We start from the raw sequence: 23965 nt of genomic DNA on the forward strand, positions 1-23965 counted from the left end.
CTGGACGCCACTTTCTGATCCACTGGAGGGAGGCACATCCATCAACCCGTCCCTTTAAAGATGGAGTGACCTTGGAAGGTAGGGTTCCAAGGTCACCAGTGGCATTCCCACTCTGGAACTTAGCCTTGTCCCATAAGGACGATCTGGGGACACTGTGGGATCAGCAGTTCACCCCATGGGGGGCGTACCAGGGGTCCCGCTGACTCAGCCCTGCACCTTCAGTGCCAAGGGGCTCAAAGCTCCCTCCCCACAGACGCCAGCCGCCCAAGGGGATCAGAGCCCCCTCCCCACAGACGCCAGCCGCCCAAGGGGCTCAGAGCCCCCTACCCACAGACGCCGGCCGCCCGAGGGGATCAGAGCCCTCTCCTCACAGACACGAGATGCCCAAGGGGCTCAGAGCTCCTCTCCCCTCCCCACGCCGGCCTGCCGGTGAGAGACAGACCAGAGGAAAGAGGGGCAGGAAGGCCTCAGGCAGGAGGTCAACCTGTGCTGTGACCCCCACTCCCCCTCCAGGCCTCAGATGCCCTGGCCACCCCCCATCCCCTACCATCCACCAGCAAGGTGGAGGCTCTGGGGGGGGGTCTTCCTGCACCGCTGAATGCATAAAATCATGCAAATCCAAAAGCCCCCAGGGATGGGGGGCGGGTGGGAGCTGATTTGGGAGGGGGCGTGAGTGGGTGGTGATAACGAGTCTTCTAAATTCCACACGGAAACAGTCTGCAAGCAGCCAAGGTGTGAAATGGCCACTTGTGTTTCCGAGGCTGTTTCCTGCAGCCTGCAGCCCCCTCCCCACAACATCCCCACGCAAGCGCGCCCCTCAGGAACTGCTGCACAGATGGGTCCATCAACCCAGCAAGCCTTGGCTCGGCCCTCCAGGGACCTGGGCCCCAGAAGGCCTGGCCGGAGGGCAGGGCCCTGCGCTGTGGCAGCCACTTAGCCGGGGCCTGTGGGCTCCCTCCCTCCCTCCCTAATCAGGCTGAGACGCCATCACCAGGCTGCAAACCTTGGGGAGGCTTTCTTAAAGGCCAATGACAATTTGTGGTTTGTTTATCCCACTCCTAATCCAAGGGTGTGATCAGGGCTATGGGGCTGGCCGTGCTCACGCTGCCTCCAAGAACTGCAATGGCCTCCAAGTTCCTGCAATGGCTGCCCCATCAGCACGAGGCTGGGGTCACCGCAGAGCGCCAGGAAGGCAGTGACCTCTCCAAGGTCACCCAGCAAGCTAGGGCTCCAGCCCTAGGGTCTCCCTGCAACCCCAGTGCTGCACGGAGCTGCAGGGGTTCAGGGGTCACAGATGAAGCGCCCACCCACCTGCCCTGGGTGGGCCTCTAGTCTGCACTGCAGGCAACCTCGGCCCCCCCCCCCACAAAATACACTTGCACACACACATAATACACACGCACGTGTGTGCGCATATATACACGCATGTGTGCACACCCCATACACATGCACGTGTGCATGTGCACACGTGCACGCAAACACACATGCACACATGCACGCTTGCACATGTACACAGTACACAGGCATGCACACACGTGCACCACCACCTCACCTCGATCTGCAGGATGGCCTCCTCCCGCAGCCGGATGGCCTCCAGGTCCTCCTCGGTGAGCTCCGGAAGCAGCGCCTGTTCCTGGCTCAGCCCAATGTTGTCACTCCCACTCCCGGTGAAGATCTTCTCGTCTTCGGCCAGCTCAGCAAAAGGGGCCCGGGGACTCTGCTGGCCACAGAGACAGCCCGTTAGCGTGGCACACTTAATTACAGACAGGCCAAGCCCCCATGTCTTCTTCACATGGCTGGGAGGGGCAGGGGACAGAGGGACTGAGGCCACACGCACTCACACGCAGCCCAGGCCTCAGCGTGCTCCCTTCTCCGAGCCCATGCTGCACACGGAGGGGCGCGGAGGAGGCCGAGCCAGGGCTCTGCGTCCTGAGGGCAGCGGGCTGGGGGCCTCTGGCCGAGGTCCTGCTGTGTGTGGCAGGCAGGGTGCCAGGGTGGGCGGTGGCTGTGTGTGTGTGTGAGTGAGTGCGAGGCAGAGGGCATGGGGCAGAGAAGCAGAACCGAGGCCTGGCATCTCCGCCTGCCTCAGCCTTCTCATCTTTGAAGCCCCTTGGTGTCAGTCTTTGCCCTAAGGACCTGGGCTCAGCCCCCAACCCCGTCATGGGGCAGTCACAGGGTCGCCTCGACACCTCCCACAAAGCCCCCTGCAGTGGCGTCCTGCCTGCGGTAGGGACACGGTGGGGCAGCAGAGCGTCCCTACAGGCGGAGGCTGGCGGGGTGACTGGAGCTCCTGAAGCCGTCCTGCCCCAGCCACAAACACACAGCCTTGTGCCCTGGTAGACCCTGGCCCCCAGGGGCCTTCCTCCCCGTAAGCTCCCCAGGCGCCCCAGCTCGTGGACTCAGGAAAGGCCCCCTGAGCAGCACTCAGGCGCGGCCGGCTTTGGGGTAGAACTGCACTTCCAAACGGGCCTCCACGGAGAGGCTGTGTCTGGCGCTCCGTCACCTCCAAGGGTCCAGGGACAGCGCCAGGAGCTTACTGAGGAGCAGTCCTCCCCCCTTCACTCCCACCCGCTTCACAGAGCTCCTCTGCATGAAGGGAGGACAGCCTCCCTGGCACCATCTCCAGCTCCCGGCCCAGGCACGGCCCGGCAGGCACTGACTCCCCACCTGTACGGGGAGCGAGTGTGGAGGGAGGTCTGGGCTGGGCGTCAGATTCGGGACAGAGATGCAGAGCTCGGCGTCCGATCACCGACACCCCTCTCGCCAGCTCCAGGCTTCTGACCACAACTACCAGAACATTCTAAATGGTCGCCCTGAAGGAGGTTGCCACTCGACTCTCCTGTGCTATTTCCTTCATGCAAGACCCTCAGCTGGGCACCTGTGTGCCCGAAACAAAGACCCCCAGCCCGTTCTGTGCAGCTCGGGTGGTCATGTGGCAGCTCTGGCTGGCCAATGTTGCAGTCGGCACGTGTCTCGGTGAGTGGTGGTGATCCGTGATCTGCTGTCTCCCTGTCATACTCTGGACTCCCAGCAGCAGGGCTGCGTCTGGTCCACTCTGTGTACAGGGCCCCAGGAGTCGGGAAGACACCCTGGCCCTCCCCCAGCCCTGCCGCCACAGCCTGTGAGGTACCTGCATCCGGAGCCCCAGGGACCCGGTCAGCAGGGGAGTCAGGGCTGCGGCTCGGTGACTGAAAGAAGACTCTAGAAGACAGTTCATGAGACGAGGGTCCGCCCTCTGTCTGAACTCACACACCTCGGGCACCACTAACACACCACCCCAACCAGGCTCGGGGCGGGCGGACGGAGGGATGCGTGCTCTGTGAACGGAACGTTCTGGCAACAAAACCTACTGATCACATAAGCAAGAGCCTGCTGGTACTTTCTGTGTGCCTTAGCTTGTACTCGCAGGGAGGGGCGTCTAGGCGGCCCCCAGCCTCCCCTGAGACTTGCAACCCAGCCAGAGGCAGCTGGGAACACAGGCCATTGAGGAAGCCCACTGCCTGCCCGGCCCTCAGACAACAAGGCGTGGTGCTGGGGCTCATGCTCCTGTCTATTCCCACCACGACCCCGTGCCAGGTGACCCTGTGCCAGGTGAACCCACACCAGGCAGCAGCGCTCTCCTGAAGGAGGAAGGACTGTCCAAGGACTCACAGGTGGACGGGGGCCAGTGCTAACCCAGGGCTCCTTCAGGGCCTCCCTGCTTCCTCAGTGCCCCACCGCCAGGGCGGAACATCTCCCTCCCAGGAGCCAGGAGAGGCCTTTAAATAAACAAATACAGGCAAGTGGGTCTCCAGGGCAAGACCTCAAAAACCCATCCATAGCGCTACTCTCCCCCGCCGTGATTACCATGCCCCTCGCCGCGTGGGCAGAGGAAGGGATCTGGCAGGCAGCAGGGGAGAGGGCTGGCCTCATGCCAGGCCCCACACCACTGCCTCCCTCTGTGGCTCCCACCTTCCTCCAGAAGCTTCCAGGCTGTTCCCAAAAGGACTGTCCAGACATGGAGTAAATGATGGGTTCTGATCCCAGCTCTGGCGCGAGCCATGAGGCCCTGGGCAATTCAGGCACATTCTCAGGCCTCAGTATTGTCATCTGTAAAATGGGAGCAACAACCCCACATCTCCTGCGGCCCACGCGCTGGCTCCTGAACCTCAGCTGCACTGATATAACCCGCTCGACCTCCTGCCACGCCCACTGCTCACCCCACACTGAGCCTGTCCTGCAACAGCGACACTGGGTCTCCCCGCTGCACACACGCCCATCTCCCAAGGTGGCCTGGGAAACAGAAAAGGCTCTGGGCCGTTCATTACCTCCCGAGTGACCTGGGGCAAGTCCCTGAACTTCCCCGAGCCTCAGTCTCCACTCCCGCCGGGTGGCGCTACCACCACCCACATGCAAAACTGCCGTAAGGATTCAGTGAGGTAGAGCAAGGGAGGATGCTGAGCATGTAAGACACCCAACCCCAGGGACGGAGACGTGCACGTGGAAATAAGGTGCCACCTCAAACCTTCCGAAAGAAAACAGTGGGAAAACCAGCCTTTCCCAAGTGCGGGTGAGCGTGGGGACGCTTCCTGCAGCGGCGCGTGGGCGGCACAGCACCCGGGGGGGCAGAGGGCATAAGGTTGCAGATCCCACCTCCCGAACCTGCAAGCTCGAGACGGGACTCTGCCCTGGGCCAGGCCAGAGGTTCTGACTCAACTGGCTGGGGCCACCACCGGGGCTGCCACCCGAGCCACCACCAGGGCCACCACCCGAGCCACCACCCGGGCCGCCACCCGAGCCACCACCAGGGCCACCACCCGGGCCACCACCAGGGCCACCACCCGAGCCACCACCAGGGCCACCACCCGGGCCACCACCCGAGCCACCACCAGGGCCACCACCCGGGCCACCACCCGGGCCACCACCAGGGCCACCACCAGGGCCACCACCCGAGCCACCACCCGGGCCACCACCCAAGCCACCACCTGAGCCACCACCAGGGCCACCAATAGGGGAGCCATCACCTGGACCACCACCTGGACCACCGCCTGGGCCACCGCCTGGGCATGGAGCTTTCAAAGCTTCCCAGGCAAAGACAATAGACCGCCAGGTAAGCGCGCCCTAGGGAGCCCTCCTGTGCACCCAGGGACAAAACTTCCCGAAGGTTCACTGCAGCGGTATTTGTAACAGCAAAACCTTGTCGACATTCCGAATGGCTGACAGGAGCATGAAGAACAGAAAATACGGTCTTGGTCTCTCCGTACGACGCAACACCACGCACAAAACAGTTAAAACGAAGGACTCAACCATGCCAGGTGAAGAAAACGTGACTCACGCTGTGTAACTGTCCCGGGATTTGGGGTCTTCGGGGAGGCTCCCAACAGCCATGGGCCTGGTGTCGTGGGCCCACCCCGGGTGTGTTGGCGGGGTGTGGGGGTGAGGCCTTCAGGAGATGGAGGGGGCAGGAAAGAAGCCCGAGGAGTCTGCCCGGGGTTGGGGCTCAGCGTGGTATCAGGACGCGGCACGGAGGCCCAGGGAGGCGGCTGACTTGGGCGAGGGTCACAGCAGCACCTACTGGACCTCCCCCTCCTCTGCCACTGGAGGCAGGCCCACCACCTCCCCTCCACGCGGGAGCAGGCAGGCCCACCACCTCCCCTCCAGGCGGGAGCAGGCTGGCCGCTGGGAAGAGGAGGTACAGTGCTGCCCTCTCCAGCAGCTCAAGACAAAGATGGATGGAAAGAACGGCTTACAGGCTGGACCCTCCTCAGCCCTTCTCTGGAAGGATCACAGCGCACGCCTTTCTTCTCCTCACAAAGGTTCGATTTGGGTCTTTAGTGCCAAAGCTGGGATCAGGGATTTGCCGCCAGGTGTCGGCGGCAGAGGGGCCGGACCATGGGATGGTTTTCCAGCCGCCAGCAGACAAAGGCGGCTTTCTCCTCCCTCCACGGCTGAGGGTGAGGAACGCTCTGACACATACAGGAGAGACACACAATCCAGGCGACACTGGGGAAGCTGAGAGCATTCCCGTGAGAAGAGAGGAAGCTTGGGCTCCCCTCAGCTGGCCCGCCTCCACGCAAGCAGGACGCCACACGGCGCAGATGCGGGCTGGGCCCAGGGCTTGGGCCTCTGGACACAGGTGTCTTCCCAGACTCTCTGACCCCAGCCTGCACAGGCGGGCAGGTCAGGGCACATGCCATCCACACACAGGCTCAGCCCCAGGCTGGTCATCGTTTCTCTGAATGGGACTGGTACCATTCGCTAGCCGATGGAAGTTTCCGGAGATGCGTCAAATCCTGGGATGGCAGAGCTGGAAGGGCTGTGGAACCTGGCCCTCGGTCTTCAGTTTCAGGAAGAGGTACCAAGGACCTCTGGATGGCACAGGGTTGGGTTTGGTTTTGGGTAGGGCCTGAAGACAAGAGCAGCTGTCTGCCCTACACCCAGCCAGGGACACCTGCTGCGGGCTCTCCAGCGGCTGTGTGGGGAAGCTTAGTTTTACCTCCGCAGCCTGGGAACCACAGACTTCCAGTGAAAATCTAGGCAGTGTTGGCCAATGGTCAGGAGTGGTGCAGAACCCACCACTGTGAACTGTCCCCACACTGGATCGTCACAGCTCTGCTCGGGGACACTGCTCCTTAGCGGAGTCTGACCCGCGCCAGGCCTGGGCCATCTCTGACTCACCCTGAGCCCAGCTAAGTCCCCAGGCCGTGGGCTCTGAGCTCACGCACACCCACCAACACCAGCCGGCACGGGCGCTCTCCATCTGCGGGGGCCGCTCGGGCCTGGGGACAGCCACCCTCAAGCCTGCGAGGCCACCTCAGCAGCCAGCTCTTCTTTGAGCAGCAGGTCACCTCACTATTGATGGCTTTCAAAACTCCTGCACATAATCCAAACCTTGATAATGCCCCTGCAGCACCGTGGGCCATGCCCTGCTCTGTTATGTTTTATTTTATTTTATTGTGGTAAAAAATACACATATAACAAAACATTTGCCAACTCAACCATTTTCACATGTGTAATTCAGTGACACTGATGACAGTCATCAAGTTGTGTCAATTATTCGACCGCCATTACCAGAAGCCCGGTGCCCCAAAGCAGTGACTCCCCCGCCCCTCCTGCCCTGGTGACCCCAGGAAGCTCTGGTCTCCGAGCATTTGCCTATTTCAGATAAGTGGGATTCTACAGGATTTGTCCTTTTTATTTATTTTATTTTTTAGTAGAGTATATCACATTATAGCTAAATGCACGCGTCTTGAGTGTACAGCTCTATGAATTCTCACAAAGGAAAGACTTTCCAGTTAAGACACAGAACTTTTTGCCAGACTCGAAGCCCCCCTCGGCCCTCCAGTCACTGTCACACCCTGATCAAAGGCTTCTAACGTCATCTGTCAGTTTGGCCTGGTCTTGGTCGCTGTCTAATGGAATCCTACAGAGTATCCCCTCCGGTCAAAGGCTTCTTTCCCTCAATGATAAGTCTGAGCTTCATCGTGGACCTTGGTAGCAGGAGTTCATCCTTTTATTGCCATATAGGCTCCCCCTGTATCAGGAGTCCCCGGTGACTACTGGCCCAAAGCATGGCGGTTCAAACCCACACATGATGCCTCAGAAACAGGCGTGGTGATCTGCTTCCGAGAGGCCACAGTCTTGAAAACCCTATGAAGTAATTCTCCTCTGCACACACGGGGTCCCCGTCAACTGCAATTAACTCAACAGCAACTAACAAAAACCGCGCCATTGTGTGAATTCACCACAAATTATTTAGCCATTCCACTGCTGACAGGCCCTGGCCTGGTCCCAGGTTTTTGCCACTGTATGTGGCGCTGCTATCAGCACGCCTCTCTGTGACTTTTGGTGGTCACATATATAGATTTCCAGTGGTATACACTTGGGCTGAAATTGCAACAGGATAGGTAAGAAAGCATTTAACTTCAGTAGGTATATTCAAACGTTTTCCAAAGGAGTTGTAATAATTTGCATTCACAAACTTTTAACTCCCCCATATCCTAGCCAATGCTTGGTATTTACAGGTGTTTTGTGTGTGTGTTTGCGTGTATTTAACTACTTTGGTGAGTGTGAGGTAGTATGGAGTAATACATCGTCATCGGTTTATTTTGTATTTTTCTGATGGTTAATGATGTTGAGCATACTTTCATATGTTTATTCCTCTTTTGTGAAATGCCTATTTAAGGTGTTTGCCCATTTTTGCTTTTAAATTGGGTTGTCTTCCTTTTTCTTATTGATTTGTAAAAGCTCTTTACGTATGAGGACATCAGTCCTTTTCAGATATGAGTTGTGTAAATATCTTCTCTCAAATCTGTTGGTAGACTTTTTGCTCTCTTAATGGTGTCTTGGAGCCCTGGTGGCACAGTGGTTAGAAGCTCAGATGACAACCAAAAGGTCATCAGTTCAAATCCACTGACTGCTCCTTGGCAACCCTATGGGGAAGTTCTACTCTGTCCTATAGGGTCGCTATGAGTCAGAATCGACTTGACAGCAATGGGAATGGTGTCTTAATTTTAACAAAGTCTGGTTTAGCCGTGTTTCTCCTTATGATTAGTGCTTTTGCGTGTATGTAAGAAAATCTGCCTACCGTAAAGATGTGAAGACAGCCTCCTATGCTATCTTTAGAAGCTTTATTGTCTTAACATTCACATTTAGGTCTACGATCTAGCTGGAAGTGGGTTTTGTGCATGGAGTGAGGCCAAGGCAAAGGACCTTTCTTCCCCAGTACAGATATTCAGTGAATCCAGTACCCACTCCTGAAGAAACCATCTGTATCCCACTGCATGATGGACGTGCAGCTCTGTCATAAACCAGATGATCATGAACGTGTAGGTTTGCATCTGAGCTCTGTTCTGTTCCTTCTGGCCTGCTTGTCTAACACACTGTTTTAATTTCTGTAGCTTTATATTATGTTCTGATACCTGGCAGTGTAAATCCTCCAGATTTGTTCTTTTTTAAAATTGTCTTCACTATTTTGGGTCCTTTATATTTCCATATAGCAGCCCCTGGGTTGTGTAAAGGGTTAAGCGCTCACCTACTAGATGAAAGGCTGGCAGTTCGAACCCACCCAGAGGCATCTCAGAAAAAGGGCCTGGCAATCTGCTTCCAAAAGGTCATAGCCTTGAAAACCCTATGGAGCAGTTCTACTCTCCACACGAGGGGTCACCATGAGTCAGAATCTACTTGACGGCAACGAACAACAATATATTTCCATATACATTTTAGAATCAACTTGACAGTTCACGTGTACACACAAACACTCTCAAAACCTGCTGTGATTTTTATTTTATTTGTATTGAAGCTACAGATCCATCTGGTAAGAGCCAGTCTGTAAAAATGGTGTTGTTATTGTTGGCAGGTGCCGTCAAGTCGGTTCTGACTCACAGCGACCCTACGTACAACAGAAAAAAACAGTGCCCAGTCCTGCGCCATCCTCACAATCATTGTTATGCTTGAGCCCAGTGTTGCAGCCACTGTGTTAATATATCTCTTTGAGGGTCTTCCTCTTTTTCACTGACCCTCTACTTCACCAAGCATGATGTCCTTCTCCAGAGACTGGTCCCTCCTGATAACATGTCCAAAGTACGTGAGATGAAGTCTTGCCATCCTCACTTTCAAGGAGCATTCTGGCTGTACTTCTTCCAAGACAGATTTGTTTGCTCTTCTGGCAATCTGTGGTACAATCAATATTCTTCACCAACACTGTAATTCAAATGTGTCAATTATTCTTCAGTTTTCCTTATTCATTGTCCAGCTTTTTCACATGCATATGAGGCGACTGAAAATATCATGGCTTGGGTCAGACACACTTAGTCCTCAATGTGGTATCTTTGGTTTTTAATACTTTATAAGAGGTCTTTTGCAGCAAATTTGCCCAATGCAATATGTCGTTGGATTTCTTGACTGCTGCTACCATGGGTGTTGACTGTGGATCCAAGTAAAATGAAATCTTTGACAACTTCAATCTTTTCTCCGGTTATCATGATGTTGCTTGTTCATCCAGTTGTGAGGATTTTTGTTTTCTTTATGTTGGAAGGCTGTGGTCTTTGATCTTCATCAGTAAGAGTTTCAAGTCCTCCTCACTTTCAGCTAGCAAGATGTGTCATCTGCATATCGCAGGTTGTTAATGAGTCTTCCTCCAATCCTGATGTCCCGTTCTTCTTCACGTAGCCCAGCTTCTCTGATTATTTGCTCAGAATACAGATTGAATAAGTATGGTGAAAGGATACAACCCTGACGCACACCTTTCCTGACTTTAAACCAAGCAGTATCCCCTTGTTCTGTTCCAAAAACGCCTTCTTGGTCTATGCACAGGTTCCTCATGAGCACAACTAAGTGTTCTGGAATTCCCATTCTTTGCAATGTTATCCATAATTTGTTATGATCTGCACAGTTGGATGCCTTTGCATAGTCAATGAAACACAGGTAAACATCTTTCTGGTATTCTCTGCTTTCAGGCAGGATCCATCTCATATCAGCAATGATATCCTTGGTTCCATGTCCTCTTCTGAATCTGGCTTGAATCTCTGGCAGTTCCCATTAATGTACTGCTGCAGTAGTTTTTGAATGATATTCAGCAAAATTTTACTTGTGTGTGATATTAATGATATTGTTAGACAATTTCCACATTCTGTTGGATCACCCTTCTTTGGAATGAGCACAAATACAGATGTCTTCCAGTTGGTTGGCCAGATAGCTGACTTCCAAATTTCTCGGCATAGATGAGTGAGTGCTTCCAGCACTGCATCCATTTGTTGAAACATCTCAATTGGTATTGGTCAATTCCTGGAGCCTTATTTTTTGCTAATGCTTCAGTACAACTTAGTATAGATCTTCGTTAATTTCTTTCAGCAATGTTTTGTAGTTTTTTGATGTAGAGTCCTTACACACCTGTTCATAGATTTCATCCTAGTTCTGATGCTACTATAAATGGTATCTGTTTTTAAATTTCAGTTCCAAATTGTCTTTTGCTAGCATATACAATGTCTTCTTGTACACTGACCCAGCACCAGTAATCCTGCTACCTTCACTTACTAATTCTAGTGGTCCATCTACAGATTCATTCAAATCTTCTATACACACAATCACGGTGTCTGCGAAGCACAGTTTGTTTTTTCCTGCCCAACCCTTACATCTTGAGAGAAATATATATTCTTTAGTGGCTGGCTACGGTGTCATAAATATCAATTAGGTCAAGGTGATTAATAGTATTGCCGAACTCTTTTGCATTTTTGTCTGTTTGTTTTATCAATAACTTAGAGTAAGACATGCTAAAATTTCCAGCTATGACTGTGGATTTATTATTTTTCTTTTAGTCAATTTTTGCTTTGCATATTTTGAGGTTAAGTTATTAGGTACATACACATTTAGGATTCTACGTCTTCTGGTTGAATTGACATTTTACTGTACTTCCATCTGTGATAATTTTTCTTTTTCCACTTCAGAGAGTTGTTAATGATAAACTCTCTCAGTTTTTGCTTCTTTAAAAATCTTTTCACGTCACCTTGATTACTGAAGAATATTTTCACCAGATGTAGAATTCTAAGCTGGGAGTTATTTTCTTTTAACACTTTAAAGAGGTCTTTCCATTGTCTTCTAGCTTCCACAGTTTCTTTTAAGAAGTCAGGTGTCCATCTTCTCCTCCCTTTACAAATAATAGGACTTTTCCTCTGGCTTTAATCTGCTTTTAAAATTTTCTCTTTGTTTTTGATTTTCAAATTTTTATTACCATGTGACTAAGGGTATTTTTCTTTGTATTTATCTTATTTATCATGGAGCTCCTTCTGTGGCTTGAAATATTTGGATAGTTTTCAAAAATTCTCTACCATTATCTTTCCAAATATTGCATCTACCCATTCTCTCTCTCGTTAATGTAGGGCTCCAATTATACTCTTTCCTAGATTTTTTACCTTTTTTTCCCTCTGTTTTCAGTATAGGTGTTTTCTTATGCCATACCTTCTCATTCACTAAGTCTTTCTTCTGTTGTGTCTAATTTGCTATTTAACCAATCTACTGAATTCTTAATTTTAGTTATTTTTCCATTCTAGTATTGCTCAATATTAGAATTTACATTTTTTTTTTTTTTTTAAGATTTAAGTTCTCTGGTGAAAATCTCTTTTCATCTATTTTCTTTAACATATGAATAATAGTTATTTTAATGTACATGTCTGATTACTCCAATATCCGAATCACCTGTAGGTCAGTTTCTACTCAATCATTTTTTTTCTTGGCTTTAATAATTCAATCCTCTTACCTGGTATACCTAGTAATTTTGGATTAAATGCCAGACATTGTGTATGAATAAATATAGTGGCTCAAGATGATGGACTTTTTCTCCAGGGAGGATTCCTTTGTCTTCAGGCAGACAGAGACGAATATGATTCAAAGTTGTGTTTCAGGTTTTGTGAGGGCTGGTCTATTTCTGGTTTATCTTACTCCCTTCAGGGTCTCATCTGAAACCTGGTGGTGTTTAAAAGAGCCCCTCTTACTTGATGGGCCCTGAACTCTAACTTTTGTCTCTTTAGCATCCTGAGTGCCTCAATCTCTGTTTAACTTCTTGGGAACTGCTTTTTGCTTGGTCTCTTGGCCTCTCACAACACGCCTGTAGACCTAATGAATCAGCAACTATCTATCTCAAGGGGAAATTGCACACAGAGTTTTATAATCATTTTTCTCCAGAATTTTGATTCCTTCAGTGTTGGCTGTCTTAGGAGCCCTGAACTCTAATTTTTGTCTCCTCAGCCCAAGACTGCTGAAGCTCCAGGACATCACCTTCTGTTCAGTCTCAACATGCTGAGACACAAATCATAAAATGCCCAGGGGGTGGGAAGGAAGTGGTGACGAGCACAGTGCTCATCTCAGTGCACATTTCCCGTTTTTTTGGAATCTTTGCCTATCAAGACCTGGCTGCCTTGCTTCCTCTCTGATGTGTTCAAACTGTTGTGTGTGTGTGTGTGTGCACGTGCGTGTGTGTGTGCGTGTATGTATGTTAATCCGAGTTGTATAGTTTGTTCTTGACAGGAATGTTAGTCTGGTACAAGTCAGTCCTTTATAGCAGTGAAACTGCCAACCATTACTGGGAAGCTTACCCTGTGTCAGGCCTTGTGCTAGAGACCTAAGGTCAAAATGCCAATTTTTAAGAGGTTATTTGTCCAAGCAAACCTCCTCAGACAGGGCCCCTGCCCTCGGTCCTTCCTGCTCTTCCCTAGAGCACAAATGGCAATGGATTCTGTGCTGTCCCCTAACACCCACTGACCATGGTAAATACTCATCACCCACCTGTTTGCCACCCCTCTGCGCTGTGGGAAGCAGTGCTCTGGATTTTTCCGCAATTTTCTGTTGGAAAAAGTACAAGGGAAGGGAAATAGGAAGAACAAAACAAGGTGGGGAGGAGAGAAGAAACGGTCAGATAAACACAAGCTTTTGGACACTGAACGGCAGCAAAACACACCTTTGGCTCCCTGAGAGAAAGCAACTGTCCTGGGTCTCAGGAAAACTGGGCTCTTGACTACGTTCTGCCCATGAGTTGCTAGACGGCCTCCATCGATGCGCTTAAGCTCTCTGGGTCTCAGTTTCCTCACCTGCCCGAACAGGTGATACCTGCTCTTCCACCTCCCAGGAGGCTGTTGTGAGATAGCCTCTTGGGGAGGACTTCAGAAGGTGAAGTTCCTTTACTACACATGCCAAGGACAAACGACCCCCTATTTGTAGGAGGCCCAAAGACTGGTACCTTCCCCTGCTCTGGGGCCAGCCCAGGGATGAGGCAGCCAGAGTGGGTACTCAAGGGACTGGGGCTCCATCCCTACCTGGCCTGACCTGAGACCCCTACCTGCAGGGGCCTCACCTTCTGCACGACTCCGTAGCGCTGAATGGCATCTGACAGCTGATTTTTCAGGCGGTCCAGCTGAAGACGCTCCTGCTGCAGATAGAAGTGTGGCTTAAATAGGAAGCTGAGGACTGGTCTGCCTCCCACAGCCCCCTCCAACCCTGGGGTATGCCTCAGTTCCCAACTCTCCTTGTGCACCTCTGTCCCTCCTGGCTGTGCCTACACCAAGCCTTCTCCATCCATCACCAGCCTCCCACCATCATCACCATCCCCACTGTCAGAATTAGGCTCCTGACCATCTACTTCATCACCCCCATTACCATCAGTTCCATCACCGGAGCAGCTCCGCAGGCGCAGCCAGCACCACCGCAGACACCGTCACCACTCAATTCCACACACACCTCTTCACCAGCAGTACTCCTCTGAGCACGTGACACATGTCTAACCCCACAACTACCCTGTTAGATAAGAACTAGCACCCCCCCAGTGCAGCTCAGCAGACCTTGGCCCCCAGTTCTAAGTGGCTTGTTCAAGGCTGCACAGGTGGTGGAGCAAGGCCCTGACCCCAGGCCCCTGACCATCAGAACTGCAATCAACAAACCATCCCTCCCATCACCACATCTCACCATCCAACCTCCCTCCAACTCCTCATTGCCTCCACTTCTCCACCCCACGCCTTCCCTGCTGGAAGGGGTCACATCTGTCTTGGTCCCCACCGCATCCCAGTGCCCAGAATGAAGTTGGGCACACAGCTGGTACTCAAGGAATCATAAGGAAGCTGGCTCTGCCTGCTCTGGTTTTCTACGAGCATCAATGGACTGTTGGGAGCCCCAGCCTCGTCTCTCACCACACAGAACCAGCACAAACGAGGCCATGCCAGTCCCCAGTTTCCTCGAACGTGGACCCAGACATAGATCCTAGCCCCCTCTTCGTCCCAGCATCTCCTGTGATCCCCTGGGAGGGGCCACTCCCCTGATCCTGGGTCCCAAATCACAGGGACGCCTATTCCCAGCCAGGGATGCCTCTGGGGAGGCCCAGCCTGGACTCTGTCCCTCCACGTCACCACGCACCCACTATTCACCACATGGATGAGAATGAGGGTGGAGGTGGGCAAGCCAACAGGTCACGTCAGAATGGGATAAGCCTTTCTATGGACGCCTTTTACCATGCTTGCAGCATATGGCTCAAGTGGTTTTCCATGTAGCTGAAGCTCTGCAGAGCTCCAGAGCTCCATGAGGCCTTGTAATTAGCACCCCGTGTGCCCAGGGCTGCTCACCGTGTGCCCTTGTAATTAGCACCCCGTGTGCCCAGGACTGTTCACTGTGTGCCCTTGTAATTAGCACCCCGTGTGCCCAGGGCTGCTCACCATGTGCTCTTGTAATTAGCACCCCATGTGCCCAGGGCTCCTCACTTTGTGCCCTTGTAATTAGCACCTTGCATGTCCAGGACTGCCCACCATGTGCCCTTGTAATTAGCACCCCGTGTGCCCAGGACTGTTCACTGTATGCTCTTGTAATTAGCACCCCGTGTGCCCAGGGCTGCTCACCGTGTGCCCTTGTAATTAGCACCCCGTGTGCCCAGGGCTGTTTACTGTGTGCCCTTGTAATTAGCACCCCGTGTGCCCAGGGCTGCTCACCGTGTGCCCTTGTAATTAGCACCCCATGTGCCCAGGACTGCTCACTGTGTGCCCTTGCACCATGATCACCCTCCCCGTACCTTCCTCCACCTGGAAGGGGCTCTCAGCACTCTCCACTCATGAGAATTCATTCATTCATTCATTCACTCATCCATCCACTCATTCATTCTCCAATGCAATAAACAGGTACTGAGTGCCTGCTATGTTGGGTCTGATTCAAACCCAGACAACCTGGGAAGCCTCCCTCAGTTTCCCCTTTGGAAGTGGCTATAACCAGCCTCCTGCCTTCCTCTTCCAATAGCCTTACACACACACACGCTGCCTTTATTAGTCATTATACCTTGAACCCACATCCTCTTCGGCTCACACAGCATCCTGCAGGCCTTTGCTGAGCCCAGATGACGCTCAGGCAGCTGCTAAGCCCCCACACCTATGTTCCCCTCCTTCACTGTTTGTGGGGTGCCACCCGGCTTTAAGACGCAATTCAATGTCACCTCCTCCAGGAAGCCTTCCTGGGCCAGACATGCAGAAAGTCTCCCCCTGCCACTGAGCCCCCACATGGCCTGCACAACCCCTGAGGAACTTTCTGATAACAATGGATGCTTCCTAATTTACATTCTGTCCTCCCACAAGGCTGTGGGAGCTCAAAGAGGTCTCTTTCTCCCACATCTGGCTTGGAGCTGTGTTTGAGAACTGTCTGCTAGTTTCTTGGATGGGTGGGTGAGCAGATGGATGGGTGAGCTTGGCTGACAGTGATCCCTCTGAGCTCCCGAGGAACTCACGATACACTGCCACTGCCCTCATGGTGCACAGAGCTTCCAAGACCATGGGCTCTGGGCCGGGCAGACACGGGTTCAAGCCAAGCCAGGGCTGCTCCTGACTGTGAGGGCCTGGACATGTCATGCTCCGAGCTTCCTTCCCTGTAAGAAGGGGGTGAGGGCCCTGCTATGGACTGAATTGAGTCGCCCAAAAATTATGTGTTATAAATCCTAACCTTTATGCCTGTGGGTGTAATCCCATTTGGGAAGAGGGTTTTTTTGTGTTATTGAGACTCTTATCAGTGTAGGGTATGTTTAAAGCCAATCACCTTTGTGATATGAAAAAAGCAGATTAGGCATAAACGCAAGCAGACATGGGGGAAGAGATGCCACATGAAGATCATCAAGGAACCAAGGAACAAAAGCTGCAAAGGACCTTCCTCCAGAGCTGAAAGGGAGAGAAAGCCTTCCCCTAGAGCTGATACCCTGAATTTGGACCTCTTGTCTCCTAAACTGTGAGAAAATAAATTTCTGTCTGTTAAAGCCACCCCTTTGTGGTATTTGTTACAGCAGCACTAAGGAACTAAGCCAGGTCCCTAGCCAGTGGCACTGCCAGGAGGACTAGTGAAGGTTTAGCACCGTGTCAGTGTGGGGTGAACCTCCCAAGGTGGGAGGGCTGGTGTGAGGTGAACCTCCCAAGGTGAGAGGGCCTGTGTGGAGTGAACCTCCCACGGCCGGGCGGCTACTCTTACACTTGACTTTGTTCCACAGTGTAAGGGACCACTTCTTATCTAGGTGTTTAACCAGCTCCCGTCAAGTTGACCCTGACTCACGGCAACCCCATGTGTGTCAGAGTAGAACTGTGCTCCATACGGTTTTCAATGGCTGATCTTTCAGAAGTAGATTGCCAGGCCTTTCTTCCGTGGTGTCTCTGAGTGGACTCGGACCTCCAACCTCTTGGTTAGCAGCCAAGCACATTAACCATTTGCACCACCCAGGGACTCCATCCATGTGTTTACACCCCTACAAAGTTGAAGACACAGTTGGCACTTAATAAGTGCCCTCTGAATTGAACAGATCCGTAATGAACTTCACTGGAAAACCACACGCTTGACTAGATTGTTCTTGTGCTACAGAAACACCTTTCGGAATCACAGCCCACCATACTTTGGGGCTTGGCCCCGCACCTCATGTCACAGGTGCTCAGTAAACATTGTGAGCGAGTGAACAGGTGAACAAGTCAAAGGACAGAGAACAGACGTGCCCACGGACAGGCCACACGAACACCAACCCTGCCGACCCTCAGCAAACGCTGACCGTCATGTCGCCCAGAAGGAGCCCTGCTGGAGAGACGGTGAATCACCCGGCTGCTAACCGAAAGGTCGGCGGTTCAAACCTATCCAGCGGCTCCGGGGAACAGAGACCTGGCCATTGCTTTCTGTAAAGTCCTCAGCCTAGGAAACCCTAGGGGGCAGCTCCACTCTGTCCCACGGGGTCACTACGCGTGGGCATCCCCTCGACAGCACACAACAACAACGATGCCCTTCTATTACGAGCCACAGCCATCCCACCCGGGTCCAGCACCAGGGGAGCATTCGCCCCTCCGCTCAGAAGGCTACATCCCACGCCGGGCCGCAGCAGCCAGCAGAGCACAGCAGCCGTGCTTCCCTCGGTCTCAGACTGGGGCACCGTCCGCCCGTGGCCCCCGGAGAACCGCTCCTGCCCTCACGCCCTTGTTTAGTGTCTGATTTATCCACCTGTGACATGACGTGGGGAGCTGGGTCTGCTTTCCCTCCGATGGCTTTATTAAAGGAGAACGCACATCCCCACAAGCCCTCCGCTGTAAGCACACCGTTCAGTAACTTTTCATAAACTTCTACAGTTGTACAGTCATCACCACAACTTAGTCTTAGGGTGTTTCTGTCACCCCAAAAGTTCCCTTGGGCCCTTCTGCGGTAGACCCCCTCCCACTGCCAGCTCGTCTGCTCGCTGCCTGTGGGTGCATTTTCTGGGCACTGCAGCTCAATGTAACTGCAATGTATGGTCTTCTCATCTGGCTTCTCTCACTGGGTGTGAAGTTTTGGGGTCCATCCCTGTTGTTGCTGTATTTGTGCTTCACTCCTCTTTCTTGCTCAATAGCACCCCAGTGTACGGATGAACCTCACTTTTGGATCCTGTCATGGATTGAATTGTGTCCCCCAAAAAATGTGTGTATCGGTTTGGCTAGGCCATGATTCCCACCATTCTCTGGTTGTCCTCCATTTTGTGATTGTTCTTTTACATCAAAGAGGATTAGGCTGGGATTGTAACACCATCCTTACCCAGGTCACATCCCTGATCCAATGTAAAGGGAGTCTCCCTGGGGTGTGGCCTGCACCACCTTTTATCTCTCAAGAGATAAAAGAAAACGGAAGCAAGCAGAGAGTTGGGGACCTCATACCACCAAGAAAGCAGCACTGGGAGCAGAGCGTGCCCTTTGGACCCAGGGTCCCTGTGCCTGAGAAGCTTCTCGACCAGGGGAAGGTTGAGGACAAGGACCTTCCGCTAGAGCTGACAGAGAAAACCTTCCCCTGGAGCTGACGCCCTGAATTTGGACTTGTAACCTACGAGACTGTGAGAAAATAAATTTCTCTTTGTTGAAGCCATCCACTTGTGGTATTTCTGTTATAGCAGCGCTAGATGGCTAAGACAGATCCTCTATACCCGAGGTCGGCAAACTTCTGCAAAGGGCCAAGGAGTGAGCATCTTAGCCTTTGAGACCAGATGGTCTCTGTCGCAACGACTCAGCTCTGCGGTCGTAGCACAAAAGCGGCCACGTGGATACGTGTGTCACGGGCGGGCGTGGCTGTGCCCGTGGAAATCTGTTCATGAGAACAGGTGGCAGGACCGTGGGCTGCATCCCACTGACCCCTGCTCTAAACATTTCAAGGTTTCACAGTATGTAATCTTGGGTGCCAAGCGCACGGTGATCTCAGGATTGGGTGGCGTGTAGACAAGGGCAGGGCTGCACCGCACCTGGCATGGGTGAAAGTGGCTACGTTGGTGGAGGCAGGGTGGGGTCACAGTGAAGGGGCTGCAAGGCATCATGGGTGTGAGGGTGGCAGTGGGCACGGTGACAAGCGTGACCGTGGCAATGGGGTCTGTGACCTAATAGTGCAGGTAATGACAGCAGTGGTGACACAGTCTGTCCTGACATGAGGGGCGTTTGGAGGTGGCACTGGTGTGGAGGTGGACAGCCAGGAGGTGGGTGGCATGGGGAGGTGGCAGGTGGCACTAGTGTGGAGATAGGTGGCATGGGGAGGTGGCATGGGGAGGTGGCAGGTGGCACTGGTGTGGAGGGGGGCAGTGTGGGGTGGTGGCAGATGACCCTGGTGTGGAGGTGGGCGGCATGGGGAGGTGGCAGGGTGCAAGCTGCAGTGGCAGCAGCAGAGGTGGGGTGATGGCAGGTGGGGGTGCCCCTGATCCCGCATTCAGAGGCACATCATTTTCCCCTCTAAAACGTCTGCCCACTAAGTGGGGGCCCCATTGTGCAGCCCCCTCTCTCCACAGCCCGGGGCAGCACTCCATGGACAGTGACTGCATGAAGTACTGCACACAGGGGTTGGATCCAAGCAGTGACCTCAACAGAGCCCCAGCCCAGAACAATATTCTGCCCCTCAATCTCCCACCATCACCCTTCTGCCAGACCCCTAGCCCCAGGGGCTTCTCCTCCAAGGTGATGCCCCTCTCCTTGCCTGTGGTCTGGGTCTCCAGGGGACATACCCGGGAGGAGCCACGCAGGAGCTCTGACAGCTGCTTCATGGTGCTGGTGCTGGCCGCAATGGTTGCATTGGTCTCCTGCTGCACTGTGTGCCTGGTGGGCAAGAGGGGCGGGGACAGGGGTTGGCCGGGGAGGGCAGGGATGCAGGGCAGAAGAACCAAGAAGGAGAAGTGCAGATAGGGAGAAGCAGGAAGGGAAGGACAGAAAGATGGGGACAGAAAGGAGGGCAGGGAGGCCACGAAGATGCAGGCAACAGGAGGGAAGAAGGCAGAAGGAAAGGAGGCACAGAGAGACAAAGAGAGGAGAGTGACAATGACAAGGATGGAGGAAGGCCCAGAGAGACAAGGACAAGGAGGGGCCGTACAGAAACACACGGCGAGGGAGGGACATGGCAGAGGAGAAAGCAGACAGAGCATGGAGAAGGGGAGAGAGGACAGAGGTGAATCCCATCGCAAGTGGACTTCCAGCTGTGGGATAAGGCTTCCCAGAACCTGCCATCACGGGACCACCTCTGCCTACCCCTCCCACACTAGCTACCCCAACGTAGGCAGCTACGGCGGCAACTGTGGAGCCCCGAGCCCTACTGGTTCGGCACCTTCACCACCCAAAAGAGGTCCAGCCCCGAGCCATGCACAGCACTGGGGCACATGGAGAAAGTGGGGGCAGGGGACAATGGTGTGAGGATGCAAAGGAGCACAGGAGCTCTCAACTTTCCAGGCAGAAACACACAGATGGGCCGGGACTGAGGCATCTCTTAGAGAGTCAGGACAGACGGGACAGAGCGGTGATGGGGACAGGTGCCATCATGTGCGTGTGGACTTCTCCAGAAGATTCCAGCCCCCATCAGTCAAGGTCCCCCCCCCCCCGCACAAATGAGGCCCAGACACCATGGAGCCAAGACCAGCTCCCCACTGCACACAGCTAGAGAGGGCGGGGCAAGTGGTAATGGGGGCCACGAGGAAATAATGACCAAATCTGATGAAAACCATAAACCCACAGAACCAAGAAGTTCCTTCCACAAAACTCAAACAAGATAAGCACAAAGAGAGCTACACAAATTCAAGACTCTCAGAGGACCCCAAGCAGAATAATTACCCACAAATAAGAACTATACACACACTTACACACATCATATTCTAATGACTAAACACAAAAGTAAAAGAAAAATTGTTGAAGGCAGCCAGAGGACAAAGACACATTCCATACAGAGGAACAATGAAAAAGAATGACAGCAGACTTCTCATCAGAAACTATGCCAGCCAGAAGACAATGGAGAACCATCTTTAAACTGTTGACACAACTGTGAAGCCAGACTTTAATACTCAGCAAAAATATTTTTCAAAATGAAAGTGTAATGGTAACTTTTTCAGTCAAACAAAATCTAAGAGGATTTGTTACCGTAAGACTTTCTCTACATGAAATGTTAAAAGAAGTTCTTCATGGAGTAGGAACATGAAACCAGACAGAAACATGGATCTACATAAAGAAACAAAGATCTTCAGAAATGGTTAAGATTAAGGCAAAAATAAAAGAAAAAAATTTGCCTAAATTTCAATCGCTTTAAAAATAATTGACTATTTAAAGCAAAAATAGTAGCAATGTATTGTGGGTTTATAGTATCTATAAAAGTAAAATGTCTGACAGCAATACCACAAAAGAGGGAGAGGAGGAAGCAAAATGAACAGGAGTATATGTTGTAAGGTTCTTCTACTACATGTGAAGTGATTACCTGAAAGAAGACTGATTAAGATGTAATTTTAAAACCTAGGAAATAATACCCCACTCCTCTGTCAATTTGTCATACTGTGCTGGCTTGTATGTTGCTGTGATGCTGGAAGCTATGCCACTAGTATTTCAAATACCAGAAGAGTCACCCATGGTGGACAGGTTTCAGTGGAGCTTCCAGACTAAGATGGAGTAGGCAAAAAAGACCTGGTGATCTACTTCTGAAAAGAACTGGCTAGTGAAAATCCAAGAATAGCAGCGGAACATTGTCTGGAATAGTGCCTGAAGATGAGACCCTCAAGTTGGAAGGCACGCAACCTTCATCCATCCTGATGAACTCAACTCCTCATCTATCCTGAAGTACAATGCTGTCAGTGACAGGATAATATCCATACGCCCACAAGGAAGCCCAGTTAATACCACTATTACTCAAATTTATTCACCAACCACTAATGCCAAAGATGAAGAAATTGAAAATTTTTGCCAATTTTTGGGATCTGAAATTGATCAAACATGCAATCGAGATGCACTGATAATCATTGGGGATTGGAACATCAAAGGCAGAAACAAAGAAGAAGGAAAGTCTTGGTAGCTGGAAAATATGGCCTTGGTGGTAGAAATGATGTCAGAGATCAACTGACAGAATTTTGCAAGACCAACGACTTCTTCATAGCAAATACCAACTATTTTCAACAACATAAACAGCGGCTATACTCGTTGGCCTCACTGGATGGAGAACACAGGAATCAAATCGACACATCTGTGGAAAGAGATAGAGAAGCTCAATATCATCAGTCAGAACAAGGCCGGGGGCCAAGTGCAAAACAGACCATCAACTGTTCAGATGCAAGTTCAAGCTGAAACTAAAGAAAATTAGAGCAAGTCCCCAAGAGCCAAGATATGACCTTAAGTACATCCCACCTGAATTTAGAGACCATCTCAAAAACAGATTTGACACACTTAACACTAACAACCAAAGACCAGACAAGTTGGGGAATGACATCAAGGACATCATACATGAAGAAAGCAAAAGGTCATTAAAAAGAGAGGAAAGAAAGAAAAGACCAAAATGGATGTCAGAAGAGACTCTGAAACCTGTTCTTGAACGTCGAGTAGCTAAAGCAAAAGGAAGAAATGATGAAGTAAAAAAATGATGAACAGAAGACTTGAAAGGGCGGCTTGAGAAGACAAAGTATTATAATGAAATGTGCAAAGACCTGGAGTTGGAAAACCAAAAGGGAAGAACATGCTCGGCATTTCTCAAGCTGATACAATTGAAGAAAAAAATGCAAGCCTCGAGTTGCAATACTGAAGGACGCTACGGGGAAAATCCTGAACGACGCAGGAAGCATCAAAAGAAGATGGAAGGAATGCACAGAATCACTGTACCAAAAAGAACTGCTTGATGGTCAGCCATTTCAGGAGGTAAATAGCATATGATCAGGAACTGGTAGTATTGAAGGAAGAAGTCCAAGTTGTACTGAAGGAAAGGGCTAAAAACAAGGCTCTAGGAATTGACAGAATACCAACTGAGATGTTTCAACAAACGGATGTAGCACTGGAGGTGCTTACTCATCTATGCTAAGAAATTTGGAAGACAGCTACTTGGCCAACCGACTAGAAGACATTCATATTTGTGTCCATTCCAAAGAAAGGTGATCCAACAGAATGCAGAAATCATCAAACAATATCATTAATATCACACACAAATAAAATCTTGCTGAAGATCATTCAAAAGCAGTTGCAATAGTACATCAACAGGGAACTGCCAGAAATTCAGGCCGGATTTAGAAGAGGACATGGAAGAAGGGATATCATTGCTGATGTCAGATGGATCTTGGCTGAAAGCAGAGAATACCAGAAAGATGTTTATCTGTTTTATTGACTATGCAAAGACATTTGACTGTGTGGATCATAATAAACTATGAATAAAATTGGGGAGAATGGGAATTCCAGAACACTTAATTGTGCTCATGAGGAACCTGTACTTAGACCAAGAAACAGTCATTCGAACAGAACACAGGGATACTGCATGGTTTAAAGTTAAGAAAGGTATGCATCAGAGCTGTATCCTTTCACCATACTTATTCAATCTGTATGCTGAGCAGATAATCCGAGACACTGGACTATGTGAAGAAAAACGTGGCATCAGGACTGGAAGCAGACTCATTAACAACCTGCGTTAAGCAGATGACACAACCTTGCTTGCTGAAAGTGAAGAGGACTTGAAGCACTTACTGATGAAGATCAAAGACTACAGCCTTCAGTTTGGATTACACCTC

At 51.4% G+C, this 23965-nt stretch overlaps 1 protein-coding gene across 1 annotated transcript in view; it reads right to left on the reverse strand.

Annotated features, from left to right (window-relative positions):
* Positions 1 to 23965, reverse strand: part of TSNARE1 (t-SNARE domain containing 1) — a 133803-nt gene that overhangs the window by 65710 nt on the left and 44128 nt on the right. The window contains exons 6-10 of the mRNA XM_004387368.1: positions 19975 to 20051; positions 15752 to 15762; positions 13823 to 13915; positions 13258 to 13314; positions 1553 to 1717 (exon numbers count right to left, since the gene is read on the reverse strand). Of these exons, the coding sequence (XP_004387425.1) occupies positions 1553 to 1717; positions 13258 to 13314; positions 13823 to 13915; positions 15752 to 15762; positions 19975 to 20051 (403 nt within the window). The remainder of the gene's footprint in view (positions 1 to 1552; positions 1718 to 13257; positions 13315 to 13822; positions 13916 to 15751; positions 15763 to 19974; positions 20052 to 23965) is intronic.

The sequence above is a fragment of the Trichechus manatus genome, unplaced genomic scaffold (genome assembly GCF_000243295.1).
Source record: "Trichechus manatus latirostris isolate Lorelei unplaced genomic scaffold, TriManLat1.0 scaffold00185, whole genome shotgun sequence".
NCBI lineage: Eukaryota > Metazoa > Chordata > Mammalia > Sirenia > Trichechidae > Trichechus > Trichechus manatus.